At 44.5% G+C, this 22349-nt stretch overlaps 1 protein-coding gene across 7 annotated transcripts in view; it reads left to right on the top strand.

The window, feature by feature from the left end:
* Positions 1 to 22349, top strand: part of CAPS2 (calcyphosine 2) — a 56042-nt gene that overhangs the window by 28765 nt on the left and 4928 nt on the right. For all 7 annotated transcript variants that reach the window (XM_039520624.1, XM_039520627.1, XM_039520628.1 and 4 more), the window contains 5 exons: positions 813 to 928; positions 15108 to 15184; positions 16086 to 16240; positions 19216 to 19335; positions 20540 to 20636. In XM_039520624.1, coding sequence (XP_039376558.1) covers positions 813 to 928; positions 15108 to 15184; positions 16086 to 16240; positions 19216 to 19335; positions 20540 to 20636 — 565 coding nt within the window. The remainder of the gene's footprint in view (positions 1 to 812; positions 929 to 15107; positions 15185 to 16085; positions 16241 to 19215; positions 19336 to 20539; positions 20637 to 22349) is intronic.

Below are 22349 nucleotides of genomic sequence, written 5' to 3' on the forward strand. Positions count from 1 at the left end.
GAGGGAGATTGACCCACAGAATAGCCAATAGCCCAATGGTTAGGGCACTCAGCTGCGATGTGGGAGACTCAGGTTTAGGTCCCTGCTCCAAATCAGGCAGAGCAGGGACCTGAACTGGGGTTTCACATATCCCCGATGAGTGACCTAACCATTGGGCTACTATTCTGGGGTGGATGCTCTCTTTTTTTTTTTTTTTTGCAAAAATTTTGAAAAGTTTTTGTTTTTTGTATTGTGAAACAGTAAATGCATTGAAATCTTAGATTTTTACAGGATGGGAAAACCCTTTCCCTCCCAGCTCTAGTCTGGACCATGTGCTTTTATAAAAGCACCCAGCCAAATACTAGAGATGTCAGTGGTAGTCTCAAAACAGGCTGCATGTTCTACTTTTTTCCACCAGAGGGCACAAAGCTGCAGCTGTGAAGGGGTTTGTAAACATATATTGTTACAAAAGAGAGTAACTGTGAAAGGGAAGAGGGCCCTGGTGACCAAGGAGAACAACGTTGTGGTTTAGATCTCATTAGGTATGTGGCAAATGTGTAAATTCTGAGGGGAATTCATGTTCATTCCATATAAGTACAGCTGCTAGCATAGAATTTGAATTACTGATTCTCTGACTTTCAAAATCTTATGTTCTGTGTTTTTAAATTACAATACTGAACTAGAAATTTGTGCCATAGTCTAATTGAATCCTAAAATAGCACTTTTTTCTATTTAAAATTTTAAAAATTCTAGTTCTTCATGAATTTCTTGTATAGTATATTTTATAGAATATACAACTTCCTTGTAAATCGTTCATTTGTTATTACCTACAGGGTGCTAACCTGACTTTTCTGAGTTGCAATCTTAGCCTTCCAGAAAGCATTAAACAGAACCCAATACTTACCCTTCGTGTCACAAATATTGATGAAGCTGCAATTGACATTCTAAAGTAAGTTCAATAGACTAGCTTTTCTGAGTAGTTTTCCTTTTTTGCAAATATCTTCCCAAATGAAGAATTTATATATAAGCTTTAAACAAATACATTTTATTGACGCTGCTAAAAGTCTCTGCATTTAGGCTCTTATGAGGAAGAATTAGCCATCTGAATGAATGGTTTTGAAGTAACATACAAAGCAGCCTTTAACTGTTTATTGGGATGGAGAGAACAATTGTAAACTAAAAGATTTACATTCCTTAAAGGCAGGGGCGGCTCTAGCTATTTCGCCGCCCCAAGCCCGGCGGCACACCGCGGGGGGCGATCTGCCGATCGCTGGTCATGCGACTCCGGTGGACCTCCCGCAGACGTGCCTGCGGAGGGTCCGCTGTTCCCGCGGCTCCGGTGGACCTCCCGCAGGCGTGCCCGCGGATGCTCCACCGAAGCCGCGGGACCAGTGGACCCTCCGCAGGGACGCCTGTGGGAGGTCCACCGGAGCCGCCAGCCGCCCTCCCGGCGACCGGCAGAGCGCCCCCCGTGGCATGCCGCCCCAAGCATGCGCTTGGCGTGCTGGGGCCTGGAGCCGCCCCTGCTTAAAGGTCTTATTCTTTGCATTTTGGTGCTGAACTTGAACTTAAAGACAAACTAGATAGGTTTTAATATATGATTTCTATCTTTCTGATGGCAATAGCTTTGATTATTTCATTTGAAAGAATAAACATTCCGCTTCCTCACGTTAAGGGAAAGAAAGCCAAAGAACTGAAAGAAAAGAAAGGAATACGATGTAATTGGTGCATTTCCCTAACAATAAGACACCTCTTATGGTGCCAGGTTGGGAAACCTGAAAGCCAGAGAATGTAACCATGTAATCGCTCTCTAGTCCTTGCCATCTTTGTCAATGCAGACTAATAAAGATTTGACTATCTTGGCTAGATTTGGCCCTTCGCTGACTTCACCAGCATGGCTGAATGTGGCAAAGAATGGCTAAGAATGTCACTTAGAGGATTTAATATTTTTTGCCATTGACTTTGGAGTGTACCTAATGAGCAGTGAGTGACATTTCTGGTTTAGAAGATAACTTGAATAAACATCTGTAACTTTTTCATAATGAAATGTGAGTAATCTTAATACATTTCACTAACAATGTAGGGCCTGGTTGTGTCCTTCAGGGAAACTGTACATGGATCTTTCCCCTTCCCCACAGAAAGGAGACTCAGCCACCTGGGCAGCAGCATTTCCTCATCCCAAGGAGGTGCTGCTGCAGGAGGGTGGGCTGTGGATGTGAGGGAGGACTCCTCCTTTCTCTGGGCTGGTCTACACTATGGGGGGAAATCGATCTAAGATACGCAACTTCAGCTACGTGAATAACGTAGCTGAAGTCGAAGTATCTTGGATCGAATTACCTACCGTCCTCACGGCGCGGAATCGACGTCCGCGGCTCCCCATGTCGACTCCGCTACCGCCGTTCGGGTTGGTGCAGTTCTGGAGTCGACAGGAGCGCGTTCGGGGATCGATATATCGCGTCTAGATGAGACGCGATATATCGATCCCCGAGAAATCGATTGCTACCCGCTGATACGGCGGGTAGTGAAGACGTAGCCGCTGTTTGTTTCCTCTCTTCCTTATGCCCAGTGAAATCCAGGATGGAAATGTAATACAGCTTGGAGATACAGTGTATTTCTACAGTGGAAAACCTCTCTTGAAGGGGAATTCCTACATTTATTCTTTCAAAATAGGCTTTGATAAATTCACTTGTTTCATACACTAAAATAATGGAACTTGAAAAAAAAATGATTTCACCTGTGTAACAGCTAGATGAATGGCTAATCATTGAATGTACATTATTTTGTAAATCGGACTCTCAGCTAAATCTCTCTGCAAAAGTAAACTGTCATGTACATTTAATGCCTTCCTTTGGGTTTCTGGATTTCATAGTCAATATACAAATAATTTTGTTTGAAGATTATGATTCCATTACTGTGTGGTTTGAACAATTCTAATTCTGTTAAGTGATTTTAAGATGTACTTTCATGGAGTTTGCTGTCTGAAATTATGGTGAAGAGTCAATGTTAGCCTATAATATATATTTAAAGATTTAAATAATCCTGTCCTATCAAAGCAATAATGATGCCACAATTAAGATATTCACTCAGTATCTAAAGACTTTATTAGAACAACTTAATTGACTGTTGCTATAAATTTCATGTTGTCTATCAAAATGCCTAGCTATATAAAGCCAGTTCTCAATTACACTAATGACCACTTTATGGCCCCATTACACTGCCATGGTGTAAAGGGGCCTTACTGTAAATGAGAAACAGGCCCCTAGAATTTACAACTTATCTGTATATTGTAGTGTCCAGTAATATACAGTATATTGATATGATATTTACAGCTATTTTTTCCTTCTAATTATGGCAAGGTTTTCACAAAATGGAGGACAAGAGTTTAATTGTTGATAATTTGTGTAAGGCATTTTGCACCTCATGAATATATTCTTTCTGCTGCACAGCTTATCTCCTCATTCATCACTAATAATAATACCTCCCACCTTTGAGATGGTCTAGTGTGGCGGCAGAGTGCAAGCATTAAGCCAAGTCCAGGAGGTGCTATAGGCAGTTTTTTAGGGGAGATGTGCTCTGCTGCCATAAGTCACTGACTCATGCTGCCAGGACATGGGGGCTTTTTCGTTGGATAGGCATGTAGGGCCTTGACTTCTGCCCAAAACTGTAAGGCCTTGTCTATACTACCAAGTTTTGTCACCAAAACTGCTGTTTCTCGACCCAAACAGTGAGTGTGTACACACTGCGAGACGACTTTTGTCGGGGAGAATCCTCGGTTTTGGCGACAAAATACATCCACTCTCATGAGAGATTTACATCTTTTCCCTCCACATTTTTGTTGATGAAATGCAAGTGTAAACACTATGCTTCATTTCATCACTTTCTTTGGCCTCCAGGAGATGTCCCACAATGCCCTTCCTGATTGCTCAGGTCAGCAATTTGAACTCCACTGCCCTGCAGCCAGATAGATAACCATCCACCCCTCCCCTTAGAAGCCCCGGGAATTTTTGAAATTCCATTTCCTGTTTGCTTGGTGTGGAGAGGTCTCATTGCACCTTTCGAGGTGACCATGGTGGGTTATCGCAGCAAATGCTTGGACCACTGCAGAGCTGTTGGATCTGATCAGGATATGGGGAGAGGAGGCTGTACAGTCCCAGCTGCGCTTGAGCTGAAGGAATTGAGGTATCTACGGGCAGATTTCTCAAGCCTTGTGTGAAAAGAGCTATGATGGGGACACGCTGCAGTGCAGAGCGAAGATAAAGGAGCTGAGGCAGGCATACCATAAGGCGAGGTCGGCAAACCATCCCTCAGGTGCTTCACCTGAGACTTGCCGGTTCTGTAAGGAGCTGGATGCTATCCTCAGTGGCGACCCCATCTCCATTGCCAAGAGCCCCATGGATACTTCGGAGGGCACGGAGGCAGCAGAAAGAGGACCGAACCTGGAGGACGAAGTTATTGATGAAGAGGTGGAGTTAGATGAGGATGTGCAGCTCCCGGCGGGGTCGCCCAGTGGGGCAGGCAGCCAGGAACTGTTCTTCACTCCCGAGATGTCTAGCCAGTCTCAGCAGTCGCTCTCCGATGAGCAAGAAGCAGGAGATGAGACTCCTAGTAAGTGGCTGTGGCTTGTGTAGTGCAGAGGTGGGTTTAGGGCATAGAAATGTGGGAGGCTGACTGTGTTTCTGTGAGCTGGATATTTTCCTGTGTAGCTAATTACTGTGGCGGAACAGGGTGATGCGCGCCAAGATCTCATGGGAATCCTTCAGAGAGCTCTCCAGGAAAGTTTCCTGGAAGTACTCGGTAATCCTCTGCTGAAGGTTCTGTGGCAGAGCAGCTTTGTTCCTTCCCCCATTGCAGGGCAGAAGCCACAAGCACAGAGTAGATGTACTCTCGTTTCCCTGATTACTCCTAACAGTGAGATGTCTGCTAGAAGTTCCCCCCGCCTGTTGAAAAGTGTGGGAGAATTTTAGAATTTGTTCCCTGGAATGCTGCCCCATGGCCCTTGCAAAGAGTGTGTGCTCTTTTTCCCCATGTGGAGCGCCCTCCCTCCCCCCCTGCCCACCAAAACTCACCATGCTTTGGGTGTTCGCAGAGATGTGTGCCTGGCTAGGGTCAGTGAGAAAGTGATGACAATGTTGCAAAAGATGTATTTAACGGAAACGTTTCAATGCTGAATTTAACAATCTCGCTTCTGTGCTTTGCCAGATGTGGCCTTCAGGAACACCCCCCACCCCCAGCTGAGCATCTCCACCAGATAAGAAAACGCCCAAGACACAGCAAAGAAGACATGTTCCAGGAGGTCTTGCAGTGCTCCAATGCAGAAAAAAGGGAATGAAAAGAGTGCTGGGAAGCCAAATGGCAGGACAGAAAAGTGAACCACGCATTTGAGGTCTTTAAACCACGATTTGAGGATTTCAATAACTCAGACATAGGTTAGGGGTTTGTTACAGGAGTGGGTGGGTGAGATTCTGTGGCCTGCATTGTGCAGGAGGTCAGACTAGATGATCATAATGGTCCCTTCTGACCTTAAAGTCTATGAGTCTATTTGTTAAGGATGCTAAAAATTATGGAGGAGAAAACTCAGATGCTGAAAGCCTTAATAATGCCACAGACTGAGAAAATTAGTGCTCTACCTCCACTGCAGCACATTCAGAACTCTTTTCCATGCCCACCCTTCCACCCTCCCAAACTGCCTGTACATTCCTTTCCATCTTCTGGGGCTTCTCAGTTTCCCCTTCACTTCACCCCTTGGACAACTTTCACAATGATAGATGGACCTACTCACAGCTGTGAAAGTCTGCCCTTTCCTGGTTCCTCCTTTCTTGCCAAGCATCTATGTGTTTGTGTGCTGTTTCTTGTGCAATAAAAGCAGACTTTCACAATAGTAAATTATCTTTATTTTGTTTCTACAAGGTGAGATTGCAGGCACTGCCAATACATGCAAAGGCATTTTAATCACTTTATTACAGGAATAAAAGGCCCCAAATATCACCATTGCCTCCAAGGAAAACTACATGGCATGTAACATTGAAGCAACTCACACAGAGATATGTTACTGGTGGTCATTGTCAAAGTGCTGCCTCAAAGCCTACCTGATTCAAATAGGTCCCCTCTGGGCTCCTCTGACAGCCCTGGTATCTGGCTGCTCAAAATCAGCGGCCAAGTGGTCTGCCTCAGCACTCCACCCCTGAGCAGACCTTTCACCCTTAACTTCACAGAGATTATGCAACATACAGCACACGGTTATGACTTTAGGAATATTATCCTCATTGAGGTCCAGCCTGCCATAAAAGCATCGCCAGCGCACCTTTAATCTGCCAAAGGCACATTTAACTGTCATCCGGCACTTACTGAGCCTGTGGTTGAACCATTCCTTACTGCTGTCCAGGTGTCCCATGTAAGGTTTCATGAGTGACGGCTGTAAGGGGTACTCAGGGTCCCCCAGGATGACTATGGGCATTTCAACAGCACCCACCATAATCTTCTGGTTAGGAAAGAAAGTCTGTGCTTGCAGCTTTCTGTACAGGCCGGTGTTCCTGAAGATGCATGGGTCATGCACCTTCCCAGACCACCTTGCGTGAATGTCAGTGAAACGCCCATGGTGATCCACAAGCGCCTGTAACCCCTTCCTATTGATGTACTCTGTCGCAAGGTGGTCTGGTACTAAAATTGGAATATGAGTGCCATCTATCGCCCCTCCACAGTTAGGGAAACCCATTTCTGCAAAACCATCCACTATTTCACGCACATTTCCCAGAGTCATGGTCTTTGTAGCAGGATGCGATTTATTGCCCTGCACACTTGCATTAATGCAGCCCCAACAGTCGGCTGGAGTTGCCACATGCTTCCACTCAGCATTTGCCACATGCTTCTCCACCAAGAGGGCAGCTCTCATTCTGGTGTCCTTGCCCTGCAGGCCTGGGGCGAGCTCCGTACACAGCTCCAGGAAGGTGGCTTTCCGCATCCAAAAGTTCTGTAGCCACTGCTCATCATCCCACACTTGCATGACGATTTGATCCCACCATTCAGTGCTTGTTTCACGAGCCCAAAAGTGATGGTCTACCCTATGCACCTGCTCTGTGAATGCCAAAAGCAATCTAGAGTTGCTCCTATCCATATCATGCAGAATGTTGGGCGCCTGCAAGTCTTCTTCAGTTAGGAACTTCACGATTAACTCCACTGCCATCCACGATGTCTTCATGCCAGTCAGCAGAGCAAAGGAGAGCAGTGTGGGATCCATCCCTTCTCACAAAAATGCTGAGGTACACAGCAAAGAAGGGCCATTGAGAAAAGACTGCGAAAGAAAACCGGAAACCCATGGAGTGCTGAGACAGAAAGCAATGCATCATGGGACATTTGGAACTGTCTCAAGATGCACAGCAATCTGCTCCATCGTCCCACAACACTTAATCATAGAATCATAGAATCTCAGGGTTGGAAGGGACCTCAGGAGGTCATCTAGTCCAACCCCCTGCTCAAAGCAGGACCAAACCCAACTAAATCATCCCAGCCAGGGCTTTGTCAAGCCTGACCTTAAAAACCTCTAAGGAAGGAGATTCCACCACCTCCCTAGGTAACCCATTCCAGTTCTTCATCACCCTACTAGTGAAAAAGTTTTTCCTAATGTCCAACCTAAACCTCCCCCTCTGCAACTTGAGACCATTACTCCTTGTTCTGTCATCTTCTACCACTGAGAACAGTCTAGATCCATCCTCTTTGGAACCCCCTTTCAGGTAGTTGAAAGCAGCTATCAAATCCCCCCTCATTCTTCTCTTCTGCAGGCTAAACAATCCCAGTTCCCTCAGCCTCTCCTCATAAGTCATGTGCCCCAGCCCCCTAATCATTTTTGTTGCCCTCGGCTGGACTCTCTCCAATTTATCCACATCCTTCTTGTAGTGTGGGGCCCAAAACTGGACACAGTACTCCAAATGAGGCCTCACCAGTGCTGAATAGAGGGGAATGATCACATCCCTCTATCTGCTGGAAATGCCCCTACTTATACTACCCAAAATGCCATTAGCGTTCTTGGCAACAAGGGCACACTGTTGACTCATATTCAGCTTTTCGTCCACTGTAACCCCTAGGTCCTTTTCTGCAGAACTGCTACCCAGCCCATACTTCTTTAACGTGCTGGCAAGAATACTGTGGGAGACTGTATCAAAAGCTTTGCTAAAGTCCAGAAATAGCACATCCACTGCTTTCCCCTCATCCACAGAGCCGGTTATCTCATCATAGAAGGCAATTAGGTTAGTCAGGCATGATTTGCCCTTGGTGAATCCATGCTGACTGTTCCTGATCACTTTCCCTTCCTTTAAGTGGTTCAGAATTGATTCCTTGAGGACCTGTTCCATGATTTTTCCAGGGACTGAGGTGAGACTGACTGGCCTGTAGTTCCCTGGATATTCTTTCTTCCCTTTTTTAAAGATGGACACTACATTAGCTTTTTCCCAGTCATTCTTAATGAGAGAAGGACTGTGGGATAGGTACCCACAGTGCATTGCTCACACTGTCGATTATGGTGGCCCCACTGTAGACACGATCTGCCAACAGAGGGAGCAAGTGTGAACATGAAATTGCAATTTTTATTGTGTCAACATCACTTTTGTCGACACAGATTGGTAGTCTAGACATGGCCTGAGTCCACCGTGGGATGCTTGATCAGGAGCATGAGGATTTTGTTGGAGAGGAGAACCCCTCACAGCCTGCTCAGGGATAAGTCTTGCAAACTTCAGAGACTGTGTAAGGCAGCAGTTCATAGTGTTAATGAGCAAGTAGTGAAGTTTTAAACCCTTTCTCCTTTGCTTTTCCACCATGAGGGAAGTGTTTGCCGCTTTTCTCCTCACAGAGGCTCTCTCCCAGAACCCTATATCCAGTTCACAGCCCTCCCCACATTCTGCAGCATGCCTGGGCACTCAGAGAAACCTGTCACTCATGTAAAGTCCTGCCTCATGCTGCAGTATAATGGGAATTGGGTCTATCTGGTTTTCAGCCCATGGGCCCTTGCTGTGTCAGGGAAAGGGGCTCAGTGTCTCCCTCTTCCCTTCTTCCCATTACATGCTGGCTCCACACCGAAGGAGTACTTCAGGCAGTCTGTGACCAGAACAGAGGCACATGAGCACTCTATTCCTCATGTAGCTGCACCATAATGGAATTACAGGAAGGTAAGTGAGAAATCCCTTCTCATGTTCAAAACAGCTCCTGTGTTACTGAGTAAAACCCCAAGGCCTGGTCTACACTGGTGTGTGTGTGTGTGTGTGTGGGGGGGGGTGGATTGATCCAAGATGCGCAACTTCAGCTACGAGAATAGCGTAGCTGAAGTGGATGCATCTTAGATCAACTTACCTCCTATCCTCATGGCGCGGGATCGACGGCCGCGGTTCCCCCGTCGACTCCGCTTCTGTCTCTCGCCCTGGTGGAGTTCCAGAGTTGATGGCAGAGCATTCGGGGATCTATTTATCACGTCTAGATGAGACGCGATAAATCGATCCCCGATAGATTGATCGCTACCCGCTGATCCGGCGGGTAGTGTGGATGTACCCCAAGTGATACTAGGTCTCCTAAAGTACTCAATTGAGTGCTAGCCAGTGTGTGGGAGCAGACACACATCCTTTCAGGCTCCTGAGTACATTTAGTAGACTATTCCCACAAAATTTGTACCAGTCCCCCTCCTTGGTTTTGGGATTCCCAGACCAGGATGAACAGTGTGCTATAACCCTCCTCTGAACAGCCTAGGAAAGTACCGTACACATGACCAAAAGAAAAAAGTTTAAACTAAAATGTTATATATAAACATAAAGGAATTTTGTAAGTTTTGAAAACGTAAGGTTGGTTCAGTGCTGCCTCTGAAAGACAGTCACATCTTCAAAGGGGGACTTCTTCTGGGCCAGATTCCTAATTAGGGAAAGTAGGCATGTGCCTAGGGGTGCCCAGCTTCTGTGGTGGCTTAGAGCATGTTCAGTACCAGTGGTATCCCTACCATCAGTAGTGCTGCTTCCTCCCTCCCTCTGGGCTCACTCTGCCCTTATATCTGGGATACCAAGGCTCCTTTGCATCTAAGTCAGGGTCATCATCCTCCCGCTCTCCAATACAGTCTGATAAGCTGTTATGGGTACCAGAATTGGTGCATGTCTTTTCGTCGGGATGGAGGTCCCTGGCCCGGCGCCTACTGGCCACCAATGTCTTATCCATGTCAGTGGCACCCATGCAATCCATGGGATGCTCCTTGGTCAAGGAGGTCACGCTCCTCATCTCGCTCAGAAGTCAGATTGCTGGCCAGGTCTGCAGTTGTGACCATCTTTCCACTGTAGGCCCAGGCACCGGTGGTCCTTATGTGTGTGGAGCCACCACAGTTGTCCTGTCTGGGTCCATAAACCCTGGAACAGAATCCAGCTTTGGCTCAGTTAAAGATCTTGTCTTCATCTCTGGATGATGCTGTGCTGCCTGACTCATCCTCCCTTTTGGTATCAGAGGATTTTGAAGATGTACCAAGACCTTTTGCGATGTGTAGCTGCTTCCCTCGGTACCCAAGCTGAGTTTTTACAGGAGAACACCCACAAATGGATGGACATTCTACAGCTGTCTTCCCCTGGGAGAGTCACCTTCCCTATCAACGATGCACTCCTAGAACTGGCTAAAGCCCTCTGGAACACTCTGGCTCCAGTACCGTCTGTGGATAAGTGCATGGAGAAGCACTATTTCATTGCCATGCACGGATTTATGGGGTTTTATTCCTTTCTGGCCCCAAATTCCCTAGTTGTAACTGTGGTGAACAACAGAGTCCAGCAGGGCAGGTTTAAGTCCACCCCCAAGGATAAGGGACTCTAAATGATTGGACCTCATGGGCAGAAAGAGTTATACCTCCTCTTCCTTACAGATGCAAATTGCTAACCAGCAAGCCTAGCTGTCCAAATATGACTTTTTAACTGGACAGCTATGTCAGAGTTTTCAGACCAGCTGCCTGAGGCCTCACAGGAGGAATTTCGGGCCTCTGTCAATGAGGACTGTTTGGTGGCTCAAATGTCCTTGCAATCTGTGCTTGATGGCTCAGACACATAGGCCAGATTGACACCCTCTGCGGTCATCATGAAGAGGGCTGGTTGCATATTTTTGGTATTACGCCCAATGTTAAGCAAGCTATTGAGGATTTGCCCTTCGACAGCCAGATGCTGTTCTTGGACAAAACTGATGAGACACTGCACTCCTTCAAGGACTCCAGGGCTACCTGTGGTCATTGGGGGTGTACACGCTCGCAGTGCAGAGACGCCACCATGGTGACTAACAGCAGGAGCCACAGTGCATGTTCTTCCCTCCTCTGAGGCAATGGAACTATCCCCAGAAAGAGGGATAGATCCCACAGGAGAAAGCAGTCTGGCTTGGGGTTTGACCAGTCCACATTCCAAGTTTCCATTTTAACTCCTGTTCCAGTAGTTGCTTCTCTGTCTTCATCTCACCTCTTTGGGGACAGGCTGGCCCACTTTCTTAATACTTGGGGCTTGATTACTACCAACAGCTGTGTCCTAAGCACTATCAGATTGGGTTATGCCATACAGCTCTTCTCCGTCTCTCTTCAGTGACCCCTCTCATGAGATACTGCTCCTCAAGCAGGTCTGCTCTGTGCTGGCGGTGGACGAGGTTCCACCAGAATACCTGGTACTTCCCAATACCCAAATCCAAGGGAGGAGTAAGATCCATCGTCAGCCTTCATAGACTCAACAAATATATCCGGTACATGAGGTTCTGAATGGTCATTCCATCAATTATCCTCCCTGCATTGTCTCAGAATGACTTGTTTGCTGCTCTAAACCTTCAGGACACCTATTTTCACATGTCGATTTTACCAAGCTACAGAAAGTTCCTTTGGTTCATTGTGGCGGAATGCCACTTTTAGTACACAGTGCTTCCATTCAGCCTGTCTTCTGCCCCCTGTGTTTTTACCAAATGCTTGGTCATTGTTACAGCGTATCTCAGGAAGAAGGGGCTTTACATCTTCCTGTATCTGGATGACTGGTTACTGAGAGGCAGATCCAGGGAGCAAGTTCTTGCTCAAATTAGCACCACACTGTAGTTGCTAGACTGTCTGGGTCTCATCTAAACACCGTAAAGTCAATCTCGGTTTCCACTCAAAAAATTGAGTTCATTGGGACTCTGTTAGATTCCATGCTGTCAAGAACATTCCTGCTGACTGACCATTTTCAGACAACTAGCCATCTTTGCCTCAGTCTGCAGTCTCAGCCTTCCATGACAATTTGAATGTGTCTGCAACTCCTGGGCCACACTCAGGTGGTCCAGTTTGCAAAGTTGTGCCTTCACCCCCTTCCATTGCACCTGCAGAAAACACAGGTTTCTTGGAGCAAGGACTTCTCCTTCATATGGACCTGGACAACCTATATTAACAGCCTGGGCATCAGAAAAGATGTGTAGTTAAGTGGGATTTCTTGCATTAGTCTCATCAGTACTTCTTGGTATCCAGACAGAGCTCAAGCAGGAAATTTCATGAATTGATCTGGTCAGATTATGTTTCTGGTGTGAGGGGAAACAGAAAGCTCTTTGGGGCAGGGATTGGCTCTTTATTTATTACAATGCCCAAAACAGTGGGGCCCTGGTGTCCATATACTACCATAATACAAGTTATAATAATAACCACAAATTCTGGTGATCTCAGCCACACTAGAGTTTCTCCAGGTTGGTTGATTAGAGTCCTGTAACCATAGAAAAGTGGGTAACAGTTCTAGCATCGTTCTTTAGGTGGGCTCCCCATTTGAGTATCATCAGGTGTCAAGATTAGTCAGAATGACAGATTAGACAAGTCTGTGGCAGGGCTTTCTAGATGACGTTAGGTCCAAAAGACGGAGTTTGGAATTAGTTCCTCTGTCCATTCAAGAACAACTCTACTATTGTTGTAGGAAAAGGTTATTCTTTTAGCTCCAGAAACCTTTCTGTTCAGAGTAAATTCTTCCCACAATTCCTGTGAAATGATTCTTCCATCATTTTGTTGCAGTGCTTAGCACCTCTGAATGTTGAAGCATAAATGGGCATTAGGGTTACAGGGCTAACTGCACTTCGGTTCCCTTGGTTGTCTCTGTGAGCTCACCCTCTAGAGCCTTTACCCACCCCAGGGTGGAATTTTGCAATTCTCCTGCTTTTAGTCAGGTTTGGGCTATGGTACCAGGTGTATCAACTGTTGTTACCCTGCAATTCCGACTGAGTTTGGGAGTCTGCAGCCAGAAGTAAATAGTGACCATACAGACTTCTTAAAATAAATGTATTGTTTGTTTAGCAGTAGAAACAAAGCACTGAAGGAAAAAAGGTTTTAAAGCAGCCTACACACATCTATCTTGCGATCTGCTGATGGTAACCAAGGGAGACATAACTTTCAAACACCCATGGCAGGTTCCTGTGTCTGCTAGATTCCCCTGAACAGCTGCTGGCTTTTTCTTGAGAGACTGCCCCTTTAAATCCTGCCAGAGATTTCTTGTTCTTCTGTGTTAGATGGGTCCTTGGTTGTTCCTAGTCAGAACCAGTTTTGTAAGTCATCTGGAGACCGAGATAGTCAATACTAATATAATCAAAACTAACAGTTCTGGCATTGGCCCTTAGCAACTCTAACCTGTCAGTTGATGGGTGGATTGCTGTCAGGAGCCATCTCCTCCTTCTTGCTTGTATTCCAGACTGACCCCCAGTGAGTTAAACCAATATAGTCATACAGAAAACATTTCAGTAACCAGGCCAACGTACAGTATCAATAAATTATTACAGGGCAGCTCCAAATCAGTCAGATTACACATCCCAGTTGTACCTTGTTCATTTCATTCTATCCAAAATAGAGGTTTAGGGCCTCAAAGTTGTTGCAGGCAAGATGTTAAAATCCTGCACCTGGGAAACTATGAAGAGGAGTCAGGATTCCCTCAACAAGGTCCATTGTGGCATTATGGGAAAAGTGTATGAGAGTCATCAGCGGAAGATTTGCAAAGTAGAGTTCCATTCCTCTGCAGAATGGTAGGAAGGTGTTGCTGGATTTGTTCCCAAATAATTCCTTAAATGACAAAATTCTTGCTCTGTATGGTGGGTCTTGTATTTCTGCTAATTATTTGACTCTGATAATAATTAAAATTCTGCGTATCCTGTGCCTCCCTATTTCTGTGATTCATTGCTCACTGCTTCCCATTAGTGGTGAATGAGGAGAGAAGCTGTTCAGCAGAGTGAGAAATTTCTTACCTGATATTTTTTTTCTGTTAGCAGCTTCTCTTCTTATTCAACCCTCCCCAGCAGTCTGGTAAATGACTGTAACCAGGGCCGGCTCCAGACCCCAGCGCGCCAAGCGCGCGCTTGGGGCGGCATTTTGCCGGGAGGGCGGCAGGCGGCTCCGGCGGACCTCCCGCAGGCATGACTGCGGAGGGTCTGCTGGTCCCGGAGCTCCGGTGGACCTCCCGCAGAAATGCCTGCGGAGGGTCCGCTGGTCCCGCGGCTCCGGTGGAGCATCCGCAGACGTGCCTGCGGGAGGTCCACCGGAGCCACGGGACCAGCGGACCCTCCGCAGGCACGTCTGCAAGAGGTCCCCCGGAGCCGCGGGACCAGCGACTGCCAGAGCGCGCCCCGCGGCGCGCCGTCCTGCTTGGGGCGGCGGAATTCCTAGAGCCGCCCCTGACTGTAACACAATTTGTTGTAACAAATTGAATTTTTTCTCTAAATGGAGACCTAGATGTATAATTAACTTAAGGTTATTTATATATTATATCAGTTTGTCATCTTAATTCTAATAATTGGTTGCTGGAGTATTTCTACAGCTTTGAAAAAACTCATATGGTGGCCTAAACTAAAGGGAGGGGTTTAGTACTAGAGCCTCCAGCAACACCATTGCTGCTGAATTCCACAAGTGAGAAGTGTTTTTTATTAGTGATGAATGAGAGAAATTGCTAACAGAAGATTATCGGGTAAGAAATTTCTCAATCCTACTGTTATTACACAAGAACATTTTGTATGTCAGTATCTATTAAAGTTAAGGCACTCAGTTAGTGTGCTGACGAGTGATATAAGAATCATGTTTTCTTTTTTTTTCTGTTCAGAATATTTTTGGTAGCAATCTTTTTGTTTTGGTAATATAGGTAACTTTATCATTATGAACTGATTGATTTTAGAACTACTTCTGTGGGAATCAAGCAAGACATTACCCAGCAAGAGATTGATGAGAGCAGAGTTTTCAGGGTTGTTCAAGGTTTGTATACTTACCACAATTACGTTTAATTTTTTGTTAGTGTCTTTGCTACTCATCTAAAAGAGCACTAAAAAGTTTTTTAAATTATTTCTATTTTAAAGAAATTAACACAAGCAAGATATTTAAGTTAATACAATAATTATTACTACTTGCATCAGACAACAGAGAAAAGGAATGCAAACATAAATGTCTTTCACTTTGTGCTTTAATCTTTGAGAATTTTTTTTTTTTTTTGGACAAAGGAAAAGCCCAGCACAAGCTCTTGTGTAGATTAGTTACAAATGTAATGTGTCAAATGTTGCTTTCAATAATGACATAACGTATGAAAGAAATGTTATGGAACCCTATTCATGTGACACTGAATTTTAATAGATTTTGCCCATTTGTCACTGATACAGCATTGAGAAAATAGCTTTACGTTGGATAGCTCTTTTGGTCATTCTTAATACACTGGATTTGTTCTAGATTTCCATCATCTGCATATTAAATATTTTGCTTACAAATAAAGATGTCAGGGCACATTTATTCATGTTCACTGGAAGATTTAATTCATCTGTACACTGCAATTGATAGACTTTTGGAGAGAAGAATTTACTGTTTCACATTAACATAATTCACTTCAAACAGGAATACATTAATCCAAAGTAGGAACCTTTAAGTTCACTCTGATAGGGTCCACATGGAGGATTTACAGCACAGCATTTTGGTGTGCACTGCTATTTAGATCTCGCATTCCAAACTGCAGGACAGTGTTGAGAAACCTTATACTTCAAAAACAAGAGAACTTGGCTGTATGGATGTGCTGTTTAACTAGCAGTGTGGTAAATGGGAATTTTTTGGAAAAACACCTTCAAATCATCTTCATGTAAAGATTGTTTCCTTTATTTCTCCTGATCCTTAGGTATACTTAAAGAGAAGCTAAGTAAAAGGGGAGTTCGTGTTGTAACAGGATTAGGAAAATACTTCCGAGAACGGGATCAGAAGAGGGATGGAGCTCTCTCTAAGGCAGTCTTTAAACAAGCTCTAACAGTATTTCATTTAGAAGTGCCTGAAAAGGTAAGTCTTGATGCAACTGTAATCAAGAGTGTGATTCCAAAGCGATTGTCTTCTAAAAGTTTATGGAGTCGCTACTTGCCTTCATTTAAATCTGCAGTTTGATAACTATATTTGCTGCTTTTTTGGGTGGGGTTTGGTGCTTCTGCTTTCAGTCTCACATGAAACCCTTTTAAAAAAGTAACATTCAGGTCCTCTTTAAATGTCATAATGAAGCAGAAAGGGCACAACCCATTTTTTTTTCTTTTAGGTCTCCTTTAAAATAATATTTTAAAAAAAAATCCTGGGGCCTAATTGAGAGAGGGCTAGTATACTTCCAGCTGATACGTAGGGTAGGAGAAACTTACTTAAAAAAAGGTTACTGACTGATTGGTTGGTTGTTTTCTGTATCCTTAATTGTTAGTTTCTTTATTGTAGTCTAGACTATTCCATGTATTAGATTGGGTGGTAGATTCCCATTGCCAAAATAGATTACTCCTGGGGGAATTCTGCACTACTGTGTGTGTGCATAATTGATGAGTCCTGTATATTTTTAATTTTTTGCGCAGAAAAAAGCCTCTGCCAAAATGTTGCCGCAGTTCTGCCTTTTGCCCACCAGAGGGCCCTGTGTCAATAGAACAAAGCAGCAGCTCTTTGCCAGTGAGGGAAGAGAAAGAGGCCTGCCGTCTTTACAGTGGGCCAGGTCATTTAGAGAAAATGGAGAGACAGATAGCGTGGGGTGCTGCGGAGGTCAGACAGGGGCTCATAAGGGCTAGTGAGGGAAGACAGACTGGGGCAGGGGCTGAATGGGAGTGAGGGGCACAGGGTGCAGTGAGGTGCAGGGCCACATGGTGATGGGGGAGGGGTGTAGAGCTACATAGGGACAATGGGTGGAGGCACAGAGACATGGGGACGGGGAGGGCGGACAGGGACACATAGGGACATGGAGTGGCTGGGTGGGGGCACAGACACATGGGGATGGGGGAGAGGTACAGAGCCACATGGGGATAGAGGCAGTGGGTATCTGAGTGGAGATGGAGGGACACGTTGACAGGGAGTGCAGGAACACATGGGGACAAGGGCAGATGTGCCTGACTGAATGGGAGAGGCTGGGGTCAACCAGGGTCTGCATGGGGGAAGCTCCCTAACAATCCCTCCCCACCCCCACTCTCCAAAAAGCCCTGTTCCATACTTTTCCCACCCACACCCAACAACCCTTCAAGTTCACACCCAGACTCCTTCCCAGAAATATACTTCCCTCTCCCTCAGCTCCTCCGTTACCCCTGACTCCCCCAAGCCTTTGCACTGCTTCTGAGGGCTGCGGGAAATACGGTTTTGTATTATAGTTTAAATGAATTATTACTCAGAGTTCTGTATTAATATGCCTAGGAAGGAATCTATTTGTCAAAAAACATTTCCTGAATCTTTTTTGTTGTCTGTATTGTTACAGACATACTTGCTGACAGGTATTTTGAAATAGATTGACCAAAAATAATTGAAACTGGTGTGATTATATTGTGTTATTTTTACAAATAAAATATGCACATTTTTGCAGAATTTAAAAATATTGTGCACAAAATTTTTATTTTTCTGTTCCATAATTTTAAATGTTTTTTGGAACAGAATTCCCTTAGGAGTAATAGACGTTGACAAGCTGTTAGTTAAGGATCTCAGGAATTCTCTACTCTCTTACCATCCAGGAAGGGTAGGAGTCAATCATATGTGGTGGCTCTGATTGCCATTAGTGCTCCCATGACTGTTGTTTGTGTTACTGGCCTGAATTCTTGGAAAGAGTATTGCTTCTGTTGTTGCTCTTGGCTTGTTTTTGTTGACGTTGATGGGAAATGGATTTAAATGATCTTCTCTGTAAAATAAGATGATTTCTTGCAGCAGGAGGTGCTGGGTTCTGAGATTGAGTAAAGACAGTTTATCAAGTGGTTATTTAGTCCCGAAAAATTCTGTGGGGCATGATTTTGCTGCATCTCTGTATAGGAGAAGTGGGATTTATTTGCCTCCTAAATAGCAATGCATAGGTTTTTAAGCCTTTATAGGTTGTCAGTAAACTTTGGGAATTTCAGAGGGTTTGATACCCTCCTAGAGCAGGGATGGGCAAACTTTTTGGCCCGAGGGCCACAACTGGGTGGGGAAATTGTATGCAGGGCCATGAATTTAGGGCTTGGGCAGGAGCTTGGGGTGCGGGAGGGGGTGCGGTGTGCAGGAAGGGGCTCAGGGCAAGGGCTTGGGGTGTAGGAGGGGTGCAGCAGGAGGATCAAGGCAAGAGGATAGGGGGCTCAGGGCTGAGGGTTGCGGTGTGGGGTTCAGGAGGGATTCGGGGTGTGAGCTCTGGCCCGACACCGCTTACCTGGAGTGGCTCCGGGGTGGCAGCAGCACACAGTGGGGCTAAGGCAGGCTCCCTGCCTGCTCTGGCCCTGCGCCACTCCCGGAAGAGGCCAGCATGTCCAGCAATGGCTCCTGGGGGTGGAGTAGGGTAGGCGGCTTCACTGTGTGCCACCCTTGCCTGCAGGTACTATCTCTGAAGCTCCCATTGGCTGCAGTTCCCCGTTCCTGGCCAATGGAAGCTGCGGGGGCGGTGCCTGCAGGCAGGGGCAGTGCATGGAGCCCTCTGCACCCCACTCCCTGGGAGAGGCACGGGACCAGGGCAGGCAGGGAGCCTGCCTTAGTCCCGCTGCGCCACGGTGCTGGCAATCCTACGGGCCGGACTGAAAGCCCTGATGGGCCGGATCCAGTCCGCGGACCGTAGTTTGCCCTCCCATGTCCTAGAGGGTGGGATCAAGCCCTTAGTCTTTGCTTTAACTACCAACGGTCGGTCTGTCTTACATAATTGTTTGTATTTTGGCGAAAGCAGTTGCAATCTTTCCTTAATAATGCGATTCTCTTATTAATTTGTAATATAGTCTATTATATATGGAGCTGATTAGCTTATGTTCAGACTGGTCTTGTAATAGGTAACTTTGGAAAGTCACTCTTTTAAATTGCAGGATTTTGAGTCTTTGTGGCTTATTCTTGATGACAACTGTAATGATAAAGTCGATTATGGGGAGTTCACTCGTGCCATTATTGGGGAAATGAATGAGTATCGAAAAGCATTTGTTAGAAAAGTAAGTTTGTTTTAATTATTCTAAATATGGATGTAACAATATACATGAAAAAAATCTGAAATTGTTGAATACCTGTTTTTGATCAATAATATATTACAGTTTTGATTATTTTTTGTTGTTGTTAAGTTGTGAATCTGAAATTTAGTCATCTAAGAATGTCATGCTGGTTTGTTAAACTAATCTAAATGTAGATTAAAAGGCTGCATCTGCTTTGCTTGTGTGGATTTACCCAGTTTTGATTTCTACAACTGGCACCAACATTTTTCCATTATTTTAAGAGTTATTAGCGTGCTCCCTATACTTATCCATTCTTACAGTGCAATCTAGTGGATAGATCACTGGACTGGGACTCAGAAGAGCTACCTTCCAGTCCTGGTTCTGCCATAATCCTGTTGGTTGATTTTGGGCAAGTCATGCCAGCTGCGTGCCTCAATTTCCCCTTCTGTCAAATGGGGATAATGACACTGACCTCGTTTATAACCATTTGAGATGTACAATTGAAAAGCAGTGCGTGAGAGCAAGATATCATTTTTATTTATTTAAAGTACCATTTTGTAAGATGATGCAAAACTGGATAGATGAAGGAATTGGTAATGTAATGTGGAGCCTTTTGTTTTCTAGGACCCTTGTTAGAATCCATCCCATATTGTAGTGACTGGAAGTTGTTAAATACTAAGAACAATGTCCTGCTTTTTGGTATCTTTATTCCTAGAGGACCTGTTTTCCCAGTCTTATATTGAGTCACACGCTCTGAGAGTAATGCCATTGAAATAAAGGTTGAATTACTACTGCTAGTACTGTCCATGCAGTATGGTTACGGGAAATTTAACTGAGTTCTTTTTCTGCCCCTACTAGTTGTCAGTTAAGAGCTGATTACAGAATCTTTTACTGTTGTTGCTACAGGCAGAGACAACACAGCTTGATTTCAGATCCTAGGTTGAATTTGTAGTATTAGTGGGGAAAAAAATATGTTTACATTTTATATAGAAGTCATTGAGAAAAAGTAACTATGGATTCCCACAATGTTTTGAGTCAGTTTTCTGACTAAATTGCAGACTGAGATTGCTCATGTAAAATATGTAAGTATTTCAGTCTAAGTGCAAATCTGTTATATTGGACATAAAAATATCTCATGTAATTAAATACATTAATGTCATAATTTCTGCTAACTTCTGTACCACATTTCCTTTTTATCTCTGCTTAGGCTTATATGAAACTTGATTTCAACAAAACTGGCAGTGTACCTATGGTAGATATCAGAAAGTGTTATTGTGCCAAGAAACACTCTCGAGTGTTATCAGGTAATTCATGTAAAAAGAAATATTTTAATTAGCTGGCTGATCTTACTTGTTAGCAGAGATACAGTACCTGTGAATTGTTGCTGTTATTATGAGCCGTGTTGCCTAGTGGCTTGGACTTGAGGTTGTTAATTAGAATTATTTTGTCCTCTGGTCAAAACACCTAGACAAACACCAGTTAGGAAAGGTCTAGTTACTATTTAGTCCTGCCTTGAATGCAGGGGAGTGGACTAGATAATCTATTGAGGTCCCTTCACTACACTTCTATGATCCTGTGATCACCTATAATTTGTCTGTCTTCTTAGAACTGACTAGGGAATTATAGACCATCAGCCTAACTTCAATACCTGGATAGATACAGAACCAAATTGTTAAACAATCAGTGTATAATCACCCACAGGGTAATAGGGTTATAAGAAATAGCCAGCATGGATTTGTTAAACAAATCTTTCCAAACCAACCTAATTCCCTTCTTTGACAGGGTTATTGGCACAGGAGATAAGGAGAAGCAGTAGGCATGATGTATCTTGATGTTAGTAAAGCTTTTGATATAGTCCCACATGACATTCTCATAAGCAAACTAGGGAAATGTGGTCTATATGAAATTACTAAATGTAGGTGCACAACTGGTTGAAAGACCATACTCACAGAATAGTTATCAATGGTTTACTGTCGAACTGGGAAAGGTGTATCTAGTGGGATCCTGCAAGAGTCAGTCTTGGTTCTGATACTATTTGATATTTCCGTTAATGACTTGGATAATGGAGTGGAGAGTATGCTTATAAAGTTTGCGGGTGGCACTGAGCTGGGAGGTGTTGCAACCACTTTGGAGAACAGGATTAGAATTCAAAATGACCTTGACAAATTGAAGAATTAGTCTGAAATCCGTAAGATGAAATTCAGTACGTTTAAGAAGGGAAAAACCAAATGCACAACTACAAAATGGGGAATAACTGGGTAGGTGCAAGTACTGCTGAAAATGATCTAATGCTTATAGTGGATCACAAATTAAATAAAAGCAGCAAAGAGTCCCATGGCACCTTATAGACTAACAGACGTATTGGAGCATGAGCTTTCGTGGGTGAATACCCACTTCGTCGGATGCATTCACCCACGAAAGCTCATGCTCCAATACGTCTGTTAGTCTGTAAGGTGCCACAGGACTCTTTGCTGCTTTTACAGATCCAGACTAACACGGCTACCCTTCTGATATTTGACACAAATTAAATAAGTCAGCAATGTGATGAAGTTGTGAAAAAGGCTTATACTTTCTGGGGTGTATTAACAGGAGTGTCCCATTGAGGTATGCTCGGTACTAGTCAGGCCTCAACGGGAGTACTGTGTCCAGTTCTGGGCGTCACACTTTAAGAAAGATGTGGACACATTAGAGAGAATTTGATCAAAATGCACTATTGAATTTGATCAAAATGCACTTAGTGCATGACAGGCTTGTGAGCAGTAGATTTATACCCTGGCTTGCTGTGCACTGAATTGCTGTAGACACAAGGTCTAAATGTATCCAGGATATAAACTACCTTCTGAATAAACAATATTTTTCTGGGGTATGGAGTTCACTAATCCTTTACAATTTGAGGTATTTTTACAGTTTGTAGCCCATTTTCTTTTCCGGGCTATAAAACAGGACGTACAAGGTTTAAATCTAATGTTGAAGAAAAAGGACTTTAAATCACAGAAGAAATCTAATTTCAAGAACAC

The sequence above is a fragment of the Mauremys reevesii genome, linkage group 1 (genome assembly GCF_016161935.1).
Source record: "Mauremys reevesii isolate NIE-2019 linkage group 1, ASM1616193v1, whole genome shotgun sequence".
In the NCBI taxonomy this organism is placed as follows: domain Eukaryota; kingdom Metazoa; phylum Chordata; order Testudines; family Geoemydidae; genus Mauremys; species Mauremys reevesii.